This window comes from Lagopus leucura, unplaced genomic scaffold (assembly GCF_019238085.1).
Source record: "Lagopus leucura isolate 7727_CA_CO unplaced genomic scaffold, USGS_WTPT01 Super-Scaffold_100019, whole genome shotgun sequence".
Taxonomy (NCBI): Eukaryota; Metazoa; Chordata; class Aves; order Galliformes; family Phasianidae; genus Lagopus; species Lagopus leucura.
Genome location: NW_024962273.1, coordinates 6,415,303 through 6,428,690, shown reverse-complemented (window position 1 = coordinate 6,428,690; position 13,388 = coordinate 6,415,303). Strand labels below are relative to the sequence as shown.

At 37.0% G+C, this 13,388-nt stretch overlaps 1 protein-coding gene across 4 annotated transcripts in view; it reads left to right on the top strand.

The window, feature by feature from the left end:
* MGAT5 (alpha-1,6-mannosylglycoprotein 6-beta-N-acetylglucosaminyltransferase) overlaps positions 1-13,388 on the top strand; it is a 113,525-nt gene that overhangs the window by 50,793 nt on the left and 49,344 nt on the right. For all 4 annotated transcript variants that reach the window (XM_042877675.1, XM_042877676.1, XM_042877674.1 and 1 more), the window contains 2 exons: positions 5,830-5,906; positions 7,137-7,226. In XM_042877675.1, the coding sequence (XP_042733609.1) occupies positions 5,830-5,906; positions 7,137-7,226 (167 nt within the window). The remainder of the gene's footprint in view (positions 1-5,829; positions 5,907-7,136; positions 7,227-13,388) is intronic.

Below are 13,388 nucleotides of genomic sequence, written 5' to 3'. Positions count from 1 at the left end.
CAAAAAATGATAAATTACATCATAAAATTATCGTTACCTCATAAAGGATTGAGCAATGCTTTCTGTGAAGGAGCCTGTCAATGAAGGAGAAAGAATGCAGTTTTGAACACTAATCCTAAAATAAAGATAGGTAAGTAATATAACCAGAACCTGAATTAAATCTGCCTAGCAGCACCCTTGGTGGCTCTTGATCTCTTGTAACAGCAGCCCAATAGAATTGTTTGTGGCTTCCTAAAACAGTTTTGATCAGTCCTTTAGCCCATGCTTTGACCACAGGAGCCTAAATTTGTGTGATAGATATTACTTGGCACAGAGCCCATGAGTTTTAGTACAGCAGTCTCATTATCATGCTTAAACCCAAGATAGGCTGCTATTTGGACATTATTTAACACAAGTAAAATGTATGCTTTGAACAATATTTATAACTGTGCTTTGGGGCAGATGTACAAACAACTTAGGAATAGCACTGAGGATTTAAAATCTAGGGGCCATGTGGAATTAGCAATTCATCACTTTCTGAAAGTCTCTTATCAGTTGTGCTCTCTATTTGGCAAGGCATAGAGAAATGTAGTTGTGTTCTATTGTTTTTGTTTTGCTTTTTTTCATTGTTCCACCTCTGGCTGTCAAATGTGCTGTAGAATTGAGACAGCAGTGCTGAAATCTGCAGCAGAAGATATCACTTTGTAGTGATGTGTGAAGTTCTTGGCATGTTAAATGATCTGAGGAAAATCCATCTGGATTATACTTCATGATAAGAAGGTGGTAACGGTGGGAGGAAATGTTGAGGATTTAGCAAGGACTGTAGCTTGGCTCCCTCTGAAGTAGGTAAATTCAAGCTTATGTTTGATTCATTCTTCAGTTCTCTAAATTTAGAGACCAGAATCTCTCTCTTCCCCTTTGGATTTTTAGACAACTTATGTTGTTTACTTACATGTAGAATGTCCTGACTATTCACATCTATATCTTGTTTAGGATTATTATTTGTAGTGTGTTGCTAGATCTGGTTTCTTCCTTTTAATTTTGTAGAATCTTTCGTTGAGAAGTCAGGTTTGATGATTGGACTTAAATGATCTTAGTGGGCTCTTCCAACCTGAGTAATACCATGATTCTAGGAGCAAACTAGTTTCTTTTTTCTTTTGGTTTGAGAGGATAATGAAGCAGGAGCTCTTTCTGTCTCAAATATTTTTAATCCTAATCCAAAAGGAGTTGAGCATGGGATCTCTACTTGAGGATGACGTGAGCTGATGGACTGCATGGATGATGTTAAAAAGCGAAGCTGTGTAGCAGATTGTGCAGGAGTTTGTATTCCTTTTTTTTCCCCCTTCTTAGGTCCTTGTGCAAAATTACAAGCATGCTTTCCTTGTTCTTCTTCCTTCCTCAAAAATGTCAAGCAAGCTTGTTGATTTGACCCTGACAATTTTCAACTGCCTTTTCAGAATCTCAGATTTATGGAAGAGTAATAGATAAAATAGAAATAGATATTATAATAATATATAATATAATTATAATAGATAAAATAGAAATGGATAAATGTGAAATCATTGCACTTTCAAGCAGAGCTTCTCCACAGTGCAGCTTCTGTTGCAGCTGAGTGGTTGGATCTATGTGACAGGCAGAAGATCAACTTCTTTTAGGCAGTTTGGTTTTTGACATTAGGGCTTTTCTATGATAAACTGTCGTTCAGCTTGATGGCTTTGTAGGATAGAATTCCACTAAGCATATTTTATCACATAAGACAATCTCCCTGCACAAAAATAATCAAAAAGTCTGCCCTATTTTCTTCATGGGATTTTTTTCTGATAAGCAGTATGCGAGTTTTGTGTGATGTAGGTTTTGTTTTTAGCTGTGAACCCTTGCTCTGTACTTCAGATAGCTGAGTCTAATTTAAGGAAACTGTTACAATTCCTCATTCTTTAGAGTGCTGCTAAACAATAATGGTATTAATAATGAATATGCATGCTACAAAACATTTTTTAAAATAAAGCTATTGACTTGAAGTAAGGGTGAAGGTACTCTGCAACCATTGTCCTTGCTGGACTTCTATGCATGTTCAGTAAAAGAACAAATGTTTTCTGTAATTGTCACTATCTTAGATGGTATAATAGCACTGAAAGCTGTGCCGGTCTGGTTGTTTACAAAGTGTTCTTTTGCATTGAAAAATGACTTAGGAAGATCTTAAGTGTGTCTTTGATCCCATAAAAATAGCAAATGAAGGTTAATGTCGAATTCCCCCCTACTTCCCCTTTGAACATGGTTGGTTCTTGCAGAGCTCTTGCACTACTCAAAAAAGGAGAATATTTTCACTGTATCTATTCATAGCTTCCAGAGCATTTCTAGCTTATGCATGAGCATGTTCTGATGTATAGGCTGTTGAATTCTCTTTAACAACTTGAGTGACTTGAAAGATGTTAAGACTAATTTGGCTGCAGACTTCAGTATTTGTCATCTAAGAGATGATGGCATGGATGCCTGTCAGATATCTGGCACCTTTGTGAACATGTAACAAGGCAGACTGACAAGTCAGTTTCAGCAATGCTGAAAACAGGCATTTTTATTTAATGTTACTATGGTGAAAAGAATGTTTGTCTTTGTGTTTCCATGCACTTCATCCTGCGTGCTTTGGGGTGACGTGCTGAAGGCTTCTAGGTGGGAAGGAAGAATCGGATAACTTCATGATCAGTTGATTTATTTCTATGGCTCTTTCCAGTGAACTTCGTTATGCACAGGAGAGGTTTGTTTAACTGTCTGTAACTCTACCTTATCCCATAGTTCTGTGCTTGCAGAGACAAACTTAAAAAAAAAAAAAAAAAAAAAGCCCAAGTATTGCTTGTTGTTCTGAATTTCCAATGCTGTCCTCTTGAGAGCACCACAGAGGGCTTTTCTTCAGTTAAAATAGCAGGTACGATATTATCCATGGTGCTGCACTGAAAACCAAACTAGTCCTCACAAAACATCATGGTGTACCGGATGTAATAGGATGTGGGCTGCACTGATTCTTATAGCCAAGATTATAGCTTTCTTGAGGTAATGCTTTGCTTAGACTCATATTTATTGTGCCTTATCCACTGTATTCTTTTTTCACACAACGTATAATAGCAAGCAGCTTTTCCCACTTTTCTGTCAGTTTGCTTCCTGCAAATCCAACAGCACATGGAGCTAAGGAGAATTGTGTTTTCAAGCCTCACCATTACAGCACAGTGTAATGACTGTGCAGAGGACCACACATGACTATTTTCCACTGCAGTGCTAAGCTGTATTAGTAATGCTGAAAGGGGCTGTTAGTGGTCCCCTGGGCTGCATTTTGATTAACCACTTGACTGCTACTTGAAATTTCCTAACATTGCATCGATTTCAGTAGTGTTAATGGAACACAGCAGCACAGCTGGTGTGAGGATGGACTAGCAGTAGGAAAGTTAATTTTCTCTAAATCATACCAATGCTTTTGCTACTGAAGATTCTAAAATGTTAGTAGGAAGCATTTTGTGCTCTGCATTTAAAATTATTGTAACCTTTCGTTGATTTCTTTGAATGCATTGATAGTTCTTTCAGCTCACACTGCAAATTCTCTCTCTTACCAGCTGGAGAGGAAAATATGAGTTAAATTCAGAATGTGTTAATTAGAGGAGAAGGAAAGGGAGATCTTGCACAAACAAAAAACCTTTAACTGCAGTGTTGCTTCTAATTTTAAATGCCAGATTTCTGGACAGACATAGAAGCGAAAAGAAGATTACGTGAATTGAAGTAAGAATAATACATTTATTGATTGATCAAAAGCAGAAAAAAGAGAGATGATTACTCTGTCCTTTTGATACTAAGGAGAATTCTGCTTTTGTGAAAACTGATAGGAATGCTTTGAGTTGAAGCATTATCTGTGCTAGAGATAATCATGGGATTTTTTATATGCTTTTTTTTTTTTTTTTTTTTTGCTCTAGTCTAGGAATGAGGGTTTGGGCCTTAGTATTCCTAAGTGTACAAGCTTCTGTGTCATGTTAAATTCTTTAGATGTTTGTATTCTCTGAAGAATGAAGAGAGGCTGCTGGTATCACAGTCTGCAAGTTCAGTACTATTGTGGCTTTTTTATTTGTTTTAACTAATAGAACTATTTTAAAACTTATGACAAATGAAATACCTACCAAGTAATAGTCACTATTCAATAACTATTCTTTTGAGTCTTCGTTTCTATTAATTGTATCTATTATTAAGCTTGCTATCTTTATGAATTGTTTCCAGTCTTTCTAACTGTATGACAGAAAGAACAGCACAATAATTCTTACGCCTCTCATAAAATTCTTCCTTTAAAGGCTGTGCATGTAGCAAAGGGACAAAACATGTATGTAGCACTCGCTGATCCTGCTTTTTACTGTTCTATTAGTGAGTGATTAGCAAGCAAACAAAAAATCATTTTCCTATTGCAGATTGCTCTTTGAGCCATAGTTTTCTCTTGGGGGCTATGAAGCTTCAGTAAAACAAACAACTCCTGACGTTGTGATTAGTTGTGAGAGCAATGAAGGTCTGTACCTGTGAAGTGATGTTCAAATAGCACAACGTCAGAGGCGTGTGACTTTACCCAATCTCTCTTTACTCATGCACAGCAACAAAGGAGAAGTACCTTTTCTGGTGCAAGGTCAGGTGGCTTAGCTTAGATCTGCCAAGTCAGTCATGTGAACGTGCCAGACTTTGCACTGAAATAACTCATAGTTGTTCACAAGTTCAGTTTCACCTGCTGTGCACCAGCCATCTCTGATGCAGAGCTGTTAATCTTTAAACAGCTGCAGATATTTGCGAAGTGAACACATGGCTGCTGTCTGAACATCAGGATGGATTTGCAGTGATGTATTGAGTGTCTCAGGACCTCATTTAATAGAGCGCTGCGTTAAAAAGCATCCGTGAGCTCATAGATTTGTAATGTGCTCACATTCTTGTTTTCAGTTTGTCAATCCATCGACTTTCAATGTACTAATGTGTTAGGGGCATGCTTAATAATTCCCTGTCAGTAAGAATTAAGTTGGGTTCGAAACACCTCAGAGTCTGTGGAATGGAAATTAATGTCATGACTCAAAGATTATGAGAAAGAATTGTCTTATCTAGTATTGTTCTGTACTGATTTGACTGTTCTTGTGTTTCTAACTGTTGGCTTGAAGTTCCAAGCTTTGGCTGGAAAGAGGCCTTGTAATTCGCATTTTAATTGCTATGAATCCTAATTCAGGATAAAAATCTAAGTCATTTCTTAAATACTGTTTTTCATCAAAAATAGCATTTATATCAGACGTAATGGTGTGTTTTTCCACGTTGGAAACAACCCATTACTTCTATCTAGATTTGGAAGATCAAGATGTGTAGATAAGCATCCCCACTGTTCCATTTGCTTCGTGCTCTCTTTGTAATCTATCTGAAAGTATGCATTGCTGGTACCTGCTTGAGATGGTCCCACATTTCCGTGGAATACATAAGATATACTCACATCTGGTTCCAGTCAAAGGAGAAAGCTCTAACAGTAACAAGGATGGTGGAAGCCTGGGAACAAAGCAGGAATAAGCTTGTTTGGCAGTATGGGCACACTGAGCTACACATGCTGGGAAATAGTGCCGTACCCTACACTTCTGATAGCTTACGAGGATGTTTACTCTGTTTCCAACTGTAGTTCAAAACAGATAATGTAGTAATGTAGTAAGGATGAGTAAAGGAGCCGTCTTCTGAGTTTTAATGTTATAACAAATGCTACATAGTAAGATTCTTCAGCTGTGTCTGGATGTGGATTCTTAAAAGGAGGGATTCATTAGGCTGTTAGAACTGTGAAATGAAATTCAGTTGTGGTCTGTTTCTCTTTAGATCTCATAAATGGAGCCCAAGAACAGTGTGAATTGCCTCCTATGGATGGTTTTCCTCACTGTGAAGGGAAAATAAAGGTAACTGTGAGCTGTTTTTAATTTGTTACATTTATTTTGTTAAAAACTGAATATCTGTTGCAAGAAGTCACTACTCAGTGGTGTAAAGGAAGAAAAGTTGAGTCAAAAAGATGATGTTTAGGAGCACACGTCACTACAGAACTTAGAACTTAGGCTCCCAGCAGAGAAGTTGTTCCATTTCCAAACAGAAAGCCATTTTCTTGTTCATGATGATGACATCTATCAATTCACCCTAAAACTTCATTTAGATGGAAAGCTTTAAAAAAATAGTTAAAAATAAATGTAAATAAAACAAGATCATTCCATTCTGGTTTGAGGATATACATCTAATTCTCTGTAAATCATACATTTTACTAGTATTGCAGTTGGAAAGACTAAACGTGGAAAATCATCAGACATCCACTGGAAAAGAAAAATAACCTTACTAAAATTGACCTTTTTTTTTTCCCAAATATGTCAACAAATGTAAGGAGACTGTGGTTAATAGTTGGACTAAAAGGAAAATTGCTGGATGTTCACATATAATTACCAGTATTACTTATTTACTGAAGGTGTACACAACTGGAGAATTCCATGCAGAGTTTTGTTACTTTTTTTTTCTGTAAATAAAAACTCTTTGACTCATTTTTTTTTTTTTTTTTTTTGGGGGGGGGGGGGAGGGTTTCAGTTTTTAATTTTTTTTGAAGATAATCTCTAACCATTGATTCTCTGGCCTGTGTTCTGGTCCATTTTCACATACTGGCTGCGAAGTGGCTATGTAATACATCATTTGACTGCTAAAATAAGACTGTAAATGAATCATTTGCTGCTTCAGAAATGTCAGATTCTTGCCAGAATCAGGCAGATTCCAATCTTTGTAATTCAGACAGCCTGTTACATTCCAGAGCAGCTGTAACAGGGCAATAGGAGTCAACTCCAGCCACACCCACATGTGTGAATCCTTGAATATATTTTCTTTTTGATATTTGCTTCTGTTTGCGTGGTTATCACTTTGTATAAACCATACTCAAATTTGGTATGTAATTACTTCCCCAGTGTAGTTAAATGCTGACATGCAGCATGCTGCAAAATATTCCTAAACTTCCTTTTGGTTATTTGACATTTTTGTTTGTTTGGATATAGTGACTCACAGCTTTCCTCTGTTATTTTTGACTTCAGTGTGAAATAGTGTAATTTAGAGTTATTATGTGGTGCTTAACCCTAACAGACTGTATCTTTGTTTTGTTTCAGTGGATGAAAGATATGTGGCGATCGGATCCCTGTTATGCAAGTTATGGTGTAGATGGGTCCACATGCTCCTTTTTTATTTACCTCAGTGAGGTCAGTAATTTTTTTGTCCATTTAAGGGGAACATTAGATGCCTCCGTAGTTTTTGGAAACTATTTGCAAGCAATTTCTCAAAACAAATCATGCTTTTCTTCAGAAAACAATTAGAACAGAATTATTAAGAAAAGTGTTGCTATTTTTCTTAGATCCTCCAGGTGTTTCTAACATGGAGAATCTTAATATTTATAACTGAATTGGTGTAAACAGTGACTGTTCAGTGAGTTTTCACTAGACATCCTGTGTAACTGAAGAATGAAGCTTTATCATAGATCTTCACATTTGAATACTTTTTCTGTTATTTTCTGTGTAGCTCCTGAGGTAGCAATAGACAGGAATATTAGGGGAATTGTTTGGAATGTGAAATTTGGAAAGTGAAACAAGGTGGAAGCTATTAACAGAAAATAATAACCCCCAAAAGTCATTATTTTCAAGTGAATTTGCAGATGATGTTGGTAAAATTTTTGGTGTCTGTCCTAGTTTTGTATGCAGCTGAGTAGGGGGCTTGCCCTTAAACTTTGTTGGTTTGCTTGTTTCTCAAGGATTTCCTGTTTCCTGAATAATATTTGTTCTCCGAGGTGAAATTTTATTGAGTTTTTCTGTGGGCTCAGTTACCAGCTTGTGGTGTATGTGCCAGAAACAATCAGGTGTATTTAGTCACTTGACCTTTTCCTTCTTATTAGTAAAATTTTGCTAACTTACAGCAATGGTTCTGGGTAATACTATAGAAACATGGTGAATTTCTACCTGTAGACAAGTTGGAGAACTGATGTGGTTGTAGAACTGTGAAATTGCTTTAATTGTGTAGCTACTGCAAGATTTGGGGGGAAATAGGTTGAGTTCTTAAATTCTGTATCTGAGATTACAACACTAAGTCTTTTGTGTAAGTAACTCGATTGTAGTGAAAGCAGATTGTTTAGTTACTCATTTAATGGTAGCTGAACTTCTCAAGGCATTGCTTTAAGCAGAAGTAGTGGTTATATGTATATCTAAACACCTATCCAAAGGAATAAAACATGCTGCCTTTACCTGCAAGTTTGACTCACTCCAGTGCTAGCACTTTGTGTTAATTTATGGGCTGTGGAGCTAGGATGGAGAAGTCACAGGATTACTGTTTTATTTACTTTATTTATTATAGAAGTGGAATGTACAGTTTCATAATCATCTGAAGTTGATCTAAGTTTCTACTGAAAGGTTATGTTTTAGTGAAGTTGCATTTGTATCAGTATTACGAAGTTGCAGTGTACTGTCAGCCAGCTGGTGCTTCATGTTTTTAATGCAGATGTATCTTAGAAGTGAGGGTACCTGTCAACCGAATGTGAGAATCTGATGCTCTTAAATGACAAATTAAGTATTTTATATCTTTGTGACAGTATTTTCTGTGACAATCTTCTCTGATCATCAGTTTTGAAAACTCTGATGCTGTTAGTCTTTTTCGTAATTGATATTTCAGCTCATCCTCATGGTGAAATGTGAGTAGATGTTGATCCTGATGCATCTTATATTTCAGAATGTCAATTTTGCTTGTACAGATGCAGATAACCACCATTCAGGTGCATCATTTTCATTGCTGTTTTCTTCCAGTCCTAAATGAAGTGCTTCAGCTTTCCAAAAAGGATGCTGAGTATAGAGCTTCATGTTAGATAGCATGATGTAACTGTGTTAGAAACATGATATCTTCCTATATACATAAGCACTTGTTCTTTCACATACAAATGAAAATTCTGAAGGTATGGTGCAAGTTGTGAACTTTTTCTTGCCCCAGTCTTGTTCTTCAATTTTTATTGCAAGTGGTAGCTGTTACTGTTCCAGTAGCCGGGACCTTATGTCTTGCATCAGGACCATTGTACTCATATGTTAGTATGCCAAATACATAGTACCTTCCTGAAATAAACTTCCAAGTCTATAGGGATGAGTACACTAACAGTTTTCTGATCTGGAACTCAGTTATGACAGTGGAAGTTGGATTCAAATTCTTTTGTTCAGCTGAAACTTTTTAAGACTCTTAGGGAAACTTTGAATCAAACTTTCAGGATGTTGGTGAAGCAGAGAAAAGTTACCACTTAAAGCTCTGCATTCAGGAAATGTATTACTTGGTAATGTTAAACATCATGTATGTTAGTAAACGTTAAACCTTTTGGCTGAAAAATTGTTTTAGTAAATAGCAGTTCACCTATTTGTTTAGGAAATGCTATGAGCCGTTGGCTTTTTTGCTTCTAAGTTCGCAGCTAGCAGGAAGAGGCATGAAGAAGCCATTCTCATCTTGCTGGTGAATGAAATACATCTTCTAGTTGGTAAATGGAATAAGAGGATTAATTAGGTGTCACTTCTTAGAATGCTGTGAAATAAGCTAGTCTATATTGAAATATTTTCTAAATTGCATTAACTGTGTGCATAAGATTGCATCAAGTGCTCTTATAGATATTATACTTCTAGAACTTTGTGAATTTTTTGTCCATTTTTGTTGTCTAATCTGCTAGCCAACATATTTTAGGGGATTCATAGTATTTCTATAAACTTTAAGCCAAGGTGATATAAAGGATGCATTGTTTTTTCTAATGTACAGACTTCAGCTTATGGAGGCCAAATGGTTTTTCAAGAGTGTAGGGATGTGAATTTTTCTTTAAGAAGAAATGTAGAATTTGAGCAACTTCTTGTTTCATAATGGAACAAGAATGCAATAAATACCTTCATCTGTGTGTTTATTTGGAAACTTCAGACAAAGATCTTATATTTATCTATTTAAGTTTTGTCCCTGTGACAGAATGTAAAACTAATATTGGTTGAGCATGTTATTAACCGTGAGTTTAAATTTGGTGTTAATCCTATGATTAATTCCATGATTAATGCCCAGCAGCAGAGCTTGAAAGCTTAAATGCTTGCAAATGCAAGCATGAAATGAAATTCTAATAACACTACAATGATGTGGATTTATGAGGTGTGTTGGCTACTAAGGATAACTGGAAATGCTGCTGCAAGAGTAATTTGTCAAAATGGACAGAGATGAGGAGTTGACAGTTCATAGTGTGATTGTACAGCTGAATGATAAATGTTTGTCTACAGAGCTCTCAAGTCAAAACTGCTCATTTAAAATATTAAAATGCATTGTGGCTCTAGCAGGATATTTATGTTAGGATTTTTCTCATTAAGGTAGCAGCCTCGGAATAAGATGGCTGTGTACACATCCTCTGTTTGAAAGGGCAGTGTACGCATCAGGTTACGTGTGCCTACTTTTGCTCTTGTGATCCTATCTACAAATTCATTATGACAAGCATGTATACCTTTCTGTACTCTTCTGAGATCTGCTTTTTCTCCTGAAATAACTCACTTAGGATATTAAACTCATCACTCTGTTGTAAATAAATTTCAAAACTGTAAACAAAAGAGCACAAAATAATACATTTTGTTTTGTAGTGCAGATCAGAAACAGAGAGACAAAGTAACTTGTCAAGTCTTAGAAACAAAGTTAGGAGTAGAACTCAAATCTTTGAGTAACTCTTGTATGCCCTGGTTATGTTATCACTATGTATATCTGTAAAATAGAACTAGCTTTCTTTTCCACAGAGCTTGCACAAGTGCTAGCAGTTCTTGTTTGCTTTTTGTCCTGCAGCAGTACAAGTAATTGACAGCTAGCTTAACAGCTTTTCTCCATTTTTTTCTGCTTGTGCTTTAGCTGCTTGAGCAGACTGGCAAAGCGTGGAAGATAGGGCATTCAGGTTTAGGTTTTTTTACTTAAAGTTGTTCTGGACAGAAACAAATAATGCAGCAAGGATTTTGAACTTCTTGCTTACTGCTTTGTTGGAGGCACCAGATCACTCCTGGTGGAGGATGTGCAGCACTCTGTAGCCTCTGAAAGACCAGAGGAGATACGAATGTTCTGAATAGCAAAACCAGACTTGTATTTTCTGAAACCAGACTTGTGTTTTCTGGAATGATAGAGGAGGGGAAGGGATTAAAATTGGTGAAATTTGAAGGTAAGCTAACTCTTCAGGTTTCTGAGTACTTGGAACCTGTTTTCCTTTTAACTATGATACAAACTTACTGAGAAGAATTATTTCCTCTTAAAATTACCATTTAGTTATAATAGTTATATATGTAACTATATATAACTATTATAATAGTTAAACAATTGTTTAACACTACTCTGCCATTGGCACAGTTACACATTTAATGGATGACATTGCTTCAGGGGAGGAATGTGAAAAAACAAATTTCTAGACAGTAAAAAATTATGCTTCACTGCAAAGTATCAGATTGAAGAATAAAACTTCAAAAAATATCTGAGAGGACTGCCTGCCACATGGGTGGGACTGCTGCTGAGCAGCTGTGGTGCCAGGTTCCACAGCTCAGGGGAGCTCCCTCTGTTTTTGTTCTGTTAATTTCTGAGAGACTTGCATGCTGGAGCTGGGCATGAATTCATGAAGGTTTCATGAAAATCCCAGGCTTTGGATCTCCAACTCACCTTTCAGGTACAAGTGCAATGTTTGGTCTTCCTCTTCAAAGTGAATTCAACACTTCAAAAGGCTAAAGTTGCTTCAGTGACCAGTCTTTGAACTTCTGTAGCTTTTGCACAGTTCCTACTGTGCCACTTGGGAGAAGTCTTATTTTAGTTCTTCAGACTTCAAAGGAACAGAATGCAAGTGGTTTGGGTTTGTTTTGCTTTATTTATTTTACAGTAGTATTGTTCTTTACATTGCTACTTTTGCTGTGGGACGGATGAGGCAGAAAAATCCAAACTGAAGGTGATTTTGAATGTGGATTTGTTCCCAGAATGCAAACTGTAGTCTGAAGATGTATTAGTATGTATTAGATGCATTTTCCAGCTGCTACTGCATGCATTACATAGTTTTTAATCATTAGGTGAGTTAACAATGTTTTGCATTTCTTCAATGCAACGTAACATAAAATCACAGATGGCTTGGATCAAAGGGATCTAAGAAAGATCATCAGGTTCCAGCCCCCCCCGTCACAGGCAGAGTTGCCGTCCTCTAGATGAAGTTCTAGACCAGATTGCCCAGGGCCCTCTCCAACTTGGCCTTGAACACCAAGGCCATGAGGCATACACAACATCTCTGGGCAACCTGTTTCAGCAGCTCACCATCCTCTCAGTGGAAAAACTTCCCCCTGACTAAATCTTCCCTCCTTTGGTTTAAAACCATTCTACTTTGTCCTATAACTATCTACCTTTGTCTTATCACTAAAAAGTTAATTTGCCTCCTGTTTATAATTCCCTTTAAATATTAAGGCCCTAACAGTAAACTGTCTTAAATACTAGACACCATATATGTCCAACCCACTAGTCTTTTGTTTTTGTTGCCCTTGACAATTTGTCTTCATTCAGCATGGCCCAGGGCAAGCCAAAAGGTTGGACATCCATGAACTACACCAATATGTTGGGGGGAGGGGGGAAGGAAGGGACAAAAAGCCTTGTCTGAAATGTAAAGCTTCAGAAACCTGAACTTCTTCAGTATCTGACGCGTCTCCCTAAGAAATAGAGATGCTGATGATGTTCAATACTTTGTTTCTGAGTCATCTAGTAGCATATTGGCCTTGATTTCAGAGATTGGGGCTGTTATCTTTTCTATGTTGTGCACTTTTTACAAAGGAATTAGCATTCCTCTGTCTTGCTGGAAGATGCTTTAGATGCCAATGTAAGAGAGGAATAAAACTAAGCATACAGTACTGAAGTTAGATAAGAGCCCGTTTGGGTTTGCCTATGGAACAAAACACCCTATGTTACCTGTGTTCACTTCTCAGTTTCTCTGAACAAACAAGCAATCTGCTTGTACTACAGATTATTTTTTTTTCCCATCGTCAAAATGATTTCCTAGCACTGAGTAAATGCTGACAGAACAGAGATATTACAGCTTCTGGAAGAGTAGGGAAAGTCAGCTTCCTGATGGGAACAGTTCTTTTGCCTCAGATTCATAAATGGCTTTCCTAAGTGAATACTGAGTGCTCTGCATGCCATCTGATAAATTCAAAGATGAACTGTCCTTCACCGGTTGTTGCAGCACTGTTTATTTCCTGCTCTGGAATTGACGTGAGATACTTCATAGCAGTGCTTACCACAGATTCAGTGATGTTGAGCAATAACCACTCATCTGAAATGCAAAGAAACTGGGTTTTGTTACCCTTTCGATGGGCTGCACCTGTCAT